At 38.4% G+C, this 7,449-nt stretch overlaps 2 protein-coding genes across 15 annotated transcripts in view; both read right to left on the reverse strand.

The window, feature by feature from the left end:
• Positions 1 to 220: 220 nt before the first annotated feature.
• On the reverse strand, positions 221 to 3,103 carry LOC107861201 (rac-like GTP-binding protein RAC13). The gene is made up of 7 exons (XM_016706565.2): positions 2,789 to 3,103; positions 2,604 to 2,691; positions 2,053 to 2,162; positions 1,779 to 1,842; positions 1,597 to 1,661; positions 609 to 674; positions 221 to 491 (listed from the first exon to the last, which is right to left on the reverse strand). Exons 1-7 carry the CDS (start codon positions 2,885 to 2,887, stop codon positions 390 to 392), a joined length of 594 nt encoding a protein of 197 aa, XP_016562051.1. The 5' UTR covers positions 2,888 to 3,103; the 3' UTR covers positions 221 to 389.
• Positions 3,104 to 4,365: 1,262 nt separating this feature from the next.
• The window catches only part of LOC107859328, a 13,185-nt gene continuing 10,101 nt past the window's right edge, over positions 4,366 to 7,449 (reverse strand). For 11 of the 14 annotated variants that reach the window (XR_007052342.1, XR_007052345.1, XR_007052343.1 and 8 more), the window contains one exon: positions 4,366 to 4,887. Coding sequence is in view for 3 of the 14 variants with exons in the window: in XM_047406903.1 (XP_047262859.1) it covers positions 4,597 to 4,887 (291 nt within the window). In the remaining 11 variants the exon portion in view is untranslated. The remainder of the gene's footprint in view (positions 4,888 to 7,449) is intronic. The other 3 variants (XM_047406903.1, XM_047406904.1, XM_016704304.2) reach the window with 1 other exon arrangement.

Consider the following 7,449-nt stretch of genomic DNA (forward strand, 5'->3'; position numbering starts at 1 on the left):
TTATTACTGCTATATCTCCAAATCTGCCTGTATCAATTAGCGAATGTGGTAATTAAGGGAAATGTTAATGGAAAAATAAATGATAATTTAAATAAATATTTTTGAAGGGCGTTCAAATTAAAAACCTTAAAAGGAAAATAATAAGTTGCAAATACCAAAAAGATAATTGGAAATTAGACCCAAAAAAGGGCAATAGTGAATGATAAAAAGAGAAAATAGCTACTATGACAAGATTTTATTATGCCTAAAAGGGGAACTTTACTTCAATACTTGACCCAACAGCTAAATAATAAAAAAAGGAAAATTACAAAGTGAGGCTTTTCTTCTCTTATACTGTTACAAAATGAAAAGAATATAATTGAATAATATTCAAAGATGCATATTAATAATCAAAGAATGGCACATAATGTCCTTCGTTTTTGTGGTCTTTTCTTCACCTTAGGGGGTCGCAATGCTACCTTAATTGCAGTATCAAATACAGCTTTCACGTTCTGAAAATACCATCGAACACAATTATTAACAAATAATAAATATATAAGATTAATGTTTATTTAGTGTGTAATGTTTGCTCTATTTATTGATTAAGCTATAATGGAATTGTTAATTACCTGCTGAGTCTTGGAGCTGCACTCAATGTAGGCAACTGCTCCTATCATCTTTTTCAACTCTTCTCCCTAATTATAAAAGTAGATAGAAACAACAAAGCAATAAGCTTTTTTGTTAATCACAGATTAATAAGTTCTAGTACAGTATAAAGTAATTATCTATATGGTATAGAAATTTTTGTATGTTTAATTTGAAAACTTCTTGCATATATATACATATATACATACATATATATATATATATATGTTAGAATTTGTGACCCAAATTCTATTGATTCGGCCTGAAAAGCTCGCGGTGCGACCCATATTTGTGATTTTTCATGGACCTGTATGTTTTTGGGCCTAGGATTTATTTGTACGCGTGTATTATATAAGTGCTCTGGTTAAGGATAGAGCAGCTCCATCCACTACACCACAAATGTTGGTAACAATATATATATTTGATATATAATGATTTCCTTTTGAAAGCTTCTTGTATACATATAAATGGTATGCAATGATTTCAATTGTGGTAATCTGTCTCTAGATCCTAAAGCAAGTCATCCCCTCGGTATCTATTACCCACTTTGACCCGTTTAGTGCGAGCTACACTGGAAAATCCTTCTTTAGATAAAATGCAATTCATCAAAGGTGATTTTGTTCCCAAGGCTTGAACTGTAAACATCAAGTTAAAGACAAAACCTTTGGTTAAAGATAGCGGGATGCTTAGGACCTCACTACCAGCATTGATATAATGTACGAATTTGTTGGAAATTAAATTAAGATCTCTTTTAGAATTTTGCATCGGAATATTCCTTTTTCGGTGAAGTACTTACTCCTTATCAAAGCCAACTGTATTCCTAAGGCTCGAAACTTCTAATTAACGATAGAAGGATACTTTCCACCATATAACAACCTTTGATGATGTAAATAATGTACCAATTTTATTTGCAATTAAATTAATACCATTCTTAGAATTTTGTTAATTATTGTAAGTTAATGATGGACTCACCTGGGCGGTTGATATAGGAGTAGCCCCTGGATGATCACTTAAATATTGCTTATCTTCCCTCAAGTCTGGCATCATTAAATTTAAATAGTATAAATCATGTAGCACATAATTAGGCTATAGTATATGTTTGATATATAATTATGACAAACTTACAGATTAATGAAATATTAAATGGATCATACCTAGTTTAGTTCCCACTAGAACAATTTGTATAGTAGGAGCATAGTGCCTCAACTCAGGGATCCACTGTTTGATAATCAACAATTAGAACTTTTGGTAAATAATTACTTATCAACAAAAAATGACTTATAGTCAAGACTACAACAACATACCCAGTGTATTCCCACTTAGTGGGGTCTGGGAAGGGTAGAGTGTACGCGATCCATACCACTACCTCATGTGAAGTAAAGAGGTTGTTTCCGATAAACTAAAAATATAAAAGATATATATACTAACCTTTTTGTAAATGTTCTCATAGCTTGCCTTGCTTATAAGAGAAAAAGCAAGCAAAAAGACATCAGCTCCTCTATAACTTAATGGCCTTAGCCTGTTATAGTCTTCTTGTCCTGCATTTCACAATCAACAATTCAGCAACACACAAAAACTCAAATAAAAAAGAAATGTTCATATACCTACACAGTATTATCAAAAAGTATTCCCTTCAATAAACTAATTATAAGAAAAAAAAAGATTCATGATTGAATTAAAAGTTACTTATATGCGGGTCTAGCAGAAGTAGTTGACAACCATGAGGTGAAGATAAGAAATACTAGGTGATTTCTTTCCATTTATCCTAGCCCCGATGGATAGTCGAAGTATGTGCAAGTTGACTCGGGACACGACAGTTATAAAAAAGATACTAATGAAAAAAGAACTCATATGAAATAACTTTAGGCCTCTCTAACCCTAAAAAGGTAAGATAAGATCGACGTACATCCTACAGGGTCAACTTATAAGACTACGCTGGATATGTTTTGTTGTTGTTGTTGATGGTGAAATAAATTTACCTGCAGTATCCCACAGGCCAAGGTTAACGGTGCTGCCATCCACCACCACATTTGCACTGAAATTGTCGAACACCGTTGGAACATAATCCTATCAAACAACATTAATCTTATAAGATTAATTAACCCCTTGTATTAACACGAAACATACATGAAATGAGGTGAAAATTAAAGAAGAAAATTATTACCGTAGGAAAAGTATTACTAGTGTAGGAAATTAGCATACAAGTTTTACCAACAGCTCCATCACCAACAGTCACACATTTGATGAACCTTGCAGTAGTCATCTTATTATAAATTGGCTATTTCTTGCAAACTTAGTGCTTTGTTTCTTCTCTCCAAGTTTTTAAAGACCAAGGTCTTTAAGATGAAAAACACTTTATTTATTCTTCAATGATACATCTCCTTAGCTAGGATATATCCTTCAAATACTTTTCTTTTTTTTCTCCTAATCATAACACCAACTTGTTTAAGTAAAAATAAGTGGATTTTGAAACTTAATGAAAAGATATTAGGCAATGTGGAGAGGGTTGGCATATTGAATTTGGATGGCTTATACACCTAAGCAATCATTGCTTACACTACCCTTTTAACTTTCCTTTAACTTCAAGGCCAGATAGGCAAATGGCACAAAAGGGGCTAAATTTTATTTATTTAGTTTTTTTTAATAAAAGAAACAAAGGAAGGTTTTGAAAAGTAGGTGTAGTGGTGAGTGTTAGTTGGTTTAAGTGTTGAAGAAGCAATTGGATAAATGATCAGAAGAGGAGAAAAAGATTGCTTAATTGGACTGTATACTATGATGATGAAAACAGAATATTTCAAAACATTGTCAAAAAATAGAAACTAGAAAGTATTGAAAAAGCGTAAGGAAATTTAAAACACTTTCATTCACATATAGTGATCTAACTTTCAAACTATATACAATATAGGCCCAATTCGAATAAGAGTTGAAAAACATGACTCATTTTAGTTATAAGTTTTAAGTCAAAAGTAAATCTCTTAGTTGAACTTATATTCGAAAGCTCAACGCTAGCCATTTAGGATCCTTAGGCAGAATCCTCTTATCGTCGTTGTCACTCTTGCACCTACATTTCTAAGAAAAAATCATGCATGAGTTTACTTCCTTATTGTTAACCTTGTTCATGAAATCCACACAATGATTAACGAAATTAACGTTCATATTAACGAGAAAAAGAATTGATCTCTGGAAGGCAAAGAAAGAACTCGAATCTTTACACCAAATTGGCAAGATCAACTCTCGCCATTCAGCCGTCAAGGGAGGTTGAAAATCATATTTTACTTGCCTATTTACTCTTTACATAGTGTACTTATATCATATTTTATATAGCAGTTGACGCTACAGCAAGGAAGTGCATACAAATAGCTTGAACTGGCTATGGTTGTCTATACGGGAAAGGATGGGCAAACTACGCAAAAGTAACACTTAAGTTCCTGCGAAGGTGGTACAGCACAACCACGTCTGGACTCGCTCTTAGTTTTACCTCGCATCACTTAATCCTAACCAAGACAGATATTACCATTGATCTGTCATACTCACAGTTCCACCAAAACACATAAATTTGCTGATACTATCATCAATCTTCAAAAAGTATTTTTCTAAAAACACATCACAACTAGGCTCATCCAAGTGGCGTTTGACAAAAAAACTCAAAAAATAACACTCTTTTATGCCAAAATAAAAGAGAAATAAGCTATGGAGCCGATACATGAATCAAAACACAGAAATAATGTGGAGCTTTAGAAGTGGAAGAAAAGGATCCCGCAGATCATGTTTTCACTCGGCAACCATGCAACCAATCAAACACTAGAAAATAAGTTAGAACCACTTATTTTCTCAGAAACATTTTTCATGGAGAGCATTTTTCTTCATACCAAACACCACCAAAACCTAAAACTAACCAACCAAAAAGAAGAGAGTATATCCATTCCATGATTGTACATATTAAGGCCAGACAGAACTATTTTGTATACAGAATCAGAGCAGTATGATTTCATCTATAAGATGTCTGCTTATAAAACTAGACAATAACATAAACGGACGGTGAAGCATTAGCCATGGATTAACACCATTCATGGAACCATATGCTACTTGCGAGCTTCCGATTTCTTCTGTTCTTTGGCTGCACAGAAGAAACACTGCAAACATGTTCCCAACAAATAGAGAAGAGAATCTTAGAGAACCAACGTTGAGTATATAAGAATGCTTTCTCCTCCTCTCGCTTTTGCGCAGCATCTGCTCTTTGTTGTCATATGAGGGCCAAGTGTACTGCAAAATCACGTGATAGAATTATAAGGAGCACTTTGTATCATGTCAAAGTTCATTTACGCCCAAGTGCTACAATGGTGGAACAGCATAAAAGCAACATATTTTACTCAATACGCTCAGCCAGATGACAACTAATCCACGTTGATCTTCACAACTCAAACACAATCCTACACATGACAACATATTTACAAATGGCATTCTCCGATCAAGTAACATCACACTTTAAAATTAATCTTATGGTAATGTTTAAATGAAAAACACCTCAATGCATCCACCAAATACCTCAAACTATCTGTTGAGCAAAGAGAACAAGCTACAAGACCAGACAATTTTAAGCAAAACAACAACAACAACAAACCCAGTGTGTTCCCACTTAGTGGGGTCTGGGGGGGTAAGATGTACGCAGTCCATACCTCTACCTCTGATGAAGTAGAAAGGCTGTTTCCGAAAGACCCCCGGCTCAAGGCACAAGATATCACACAAACACATAGTAAAGCACAGAAGCAGATGACATAACATAAATACGGCACCCATAAGGAATATAAAACAGAGGAAAGCAGAGGAAAGCACACAGATTCGTAATAAGCATGGAACACTGAATACGGAATCATAACGGGAATAAAAAATAAAAAATAAAAAAAAACCCCACCAAGTAATTCCCTACACTAGCGACCCAATCTGGCCCTATCTTCTGCCGTAATTCGCGTCTTCCAGACCTTCCTATCTAGGGTCATGTCCTCGGTGAGCTGTAACTGTTCCATGTCCCGCCTAATCACCTCACCCCAGTACTTCTTCGGCCTACCCCTACCCCGCCTAAAACCATCCAACGCTAGCCTCTCACACCTACGGACCGGGGCATCCATGCCCCTCCTCTTCACGTGTCCGAACCATCTCAATCGTGCTTCCCGCATCTTACACTCCACTAAAGTCACACCAACCTTCTCCCGGATAGTCTCATTCCGAACTCTATCCCCTCGAGTCAGTCCACACATCCAGCGCAACATCCGCATTTCTGCCACCTTCATTTTTTGGATGTGGGAGTTCTTAACTGGCCAACACTCCGCTCCATACAGCAAGGCCGGACGGACTACCACCCTATAGAATTTGCCTTTAAGCTTGGGCGGCACCTTCTTATCACACAGCACCCCCGACGCGAGTTTCCACTTCATCCATCCCGCCCCAATACGGTGCGAGACATCCTCGTCAATCTCACCGTTACTCTGGATCACGGACCCGAGATACTTGAACTTATCCCTCTTACATACCTCCTGTGCTTCCAGCTTCACTACTACCTCGTTCTCCCGCCTCACGTCATTAAACTTACATTCCACATACTCTGTCTTGCTTCTGCTCACCCTGAACCCTTTAGACTCAAGAGTTTGCCTCCACATCTCTAATTTGTCATTTACACCCCCTCGAGTCTCATCTATCAGAACTACATCGTCTGCAAAGAGCATACACCACGGCACCTCCCCTTGAATACGCCGCGTCAACACATCCATTACTAACGCAGACAAAAAGGGACTAAGAGTAGATCCCTAATGCAATCCTGTCCGGACAGTGAAATGCTCTGAGTCTCCTCCCGCCGTCCTCACCTGGGTTTTCGCTCCCTCATACATATCCTTAATTACTCTGATATATGCCTGCGGTACTCCCCTCACCTCCAAGCATCTCCAAAGCACCTCCCTGGGGACTTTGTCGTAAGCCTTTTCCAGGTCGATAAACACCATGTGCAGATCCTTCTTCCTTTCCCTATACTGCTCCGCCAACCTCCGTACCAGGTGGATTGCCTCCGTCGTCGAGCGGCCGGGCATAAATCCGAACTGGTTTTCCGAGATAGACACTATCCGTCTCAGCCTCACCTCGACCACTCTCTCCCAGATCTTCATAGAGTGACTCAATAACTTAATCCCCCTATAGTTATTACAACTCTGAATGTCCCCCTTATTCTTATAGAGAGGGATCATGGTACTCCACCTCCACGCCTCGGGCATCTTTGCCGTCCTGAAAATTTCATTAAACAATCCAGTCAACCACCTTACACCAGCCTCTCCAACGAACTTCCAAAACTCCACCGGTATCTCATCCGGCCCCGTCGCCCTACCCCTACGCATCCTGCGGACTGCCTGTCTAACCTCTTCTACCTTAAAACGTCTACAATAGCTAAAATCCCGACACTCCTCTGAGTGCTCCAGTTCCCCTAACACAATAGCTCTGTCCCCCTCGTCATTCAAGAGCCTATGAAAGTACGACTGCCATCTCTTCTTTATGTGGCCGTCCTCCACCAACACTCTACCGTCCTCCCCCTTAATGCACCTCACCTGATCGAGGTCACGACCCTTCCTCTCCCTAGCCTTAGCGAGTCTAAACAACTTTTTCTCCCATCCTTTCCCCTGTAACCCTGCATACAAGCTCTCAAAAGCGGCCGTCTTAGCTGCCGTGACCGCTGACTTCGCCTCCTTCCTCGCTAGCTTGTACTCTTTCCTGTTTACCCGCTTCTCTTCTTCGTCCTTACTTTCCACCAACTTAGCATACGCCTCTTTCTTGGTCTCCACTTTCTTC

Source organism: Capsicum annuum, chromosome 2 (genome assembly GCF_002878395.1).
Source record: "Capsicum annuum cultivar UCD-10X-F1 chromosome 2, UCD10Xv1.1, whole genome shotgun sequence".
Lineage (NCBI taxonomy): Eukaryota > Viridiplantae > Streptophyta > Magnoliopsida > Solanales > Solanaceae > Capsicum > Capsicum annuum.

Coding starts and splice junctions, on each gene's coding strand:
- LOC107861201 (XM_016706565.2), bottom strand. CDS start 2,887: ATGACTACTGCAAGGTTCATCAAATGTGTGACTGTTGGTGATGGAGCT. Junction 1,843..2,052: donor ATGAGAACATTTACAAAAAG/GTTAGTATATAT, acceptor ATTATCAAACAG/TGGATCCCTGAGTTGAGGCA. Junction 1,662..1,778: donor TCTAGTGGGAACTAAACTAG/GTATGATCCATT, acceptor TAATGATGCCAG/ACTTGAGGGAAGATAAGCAA.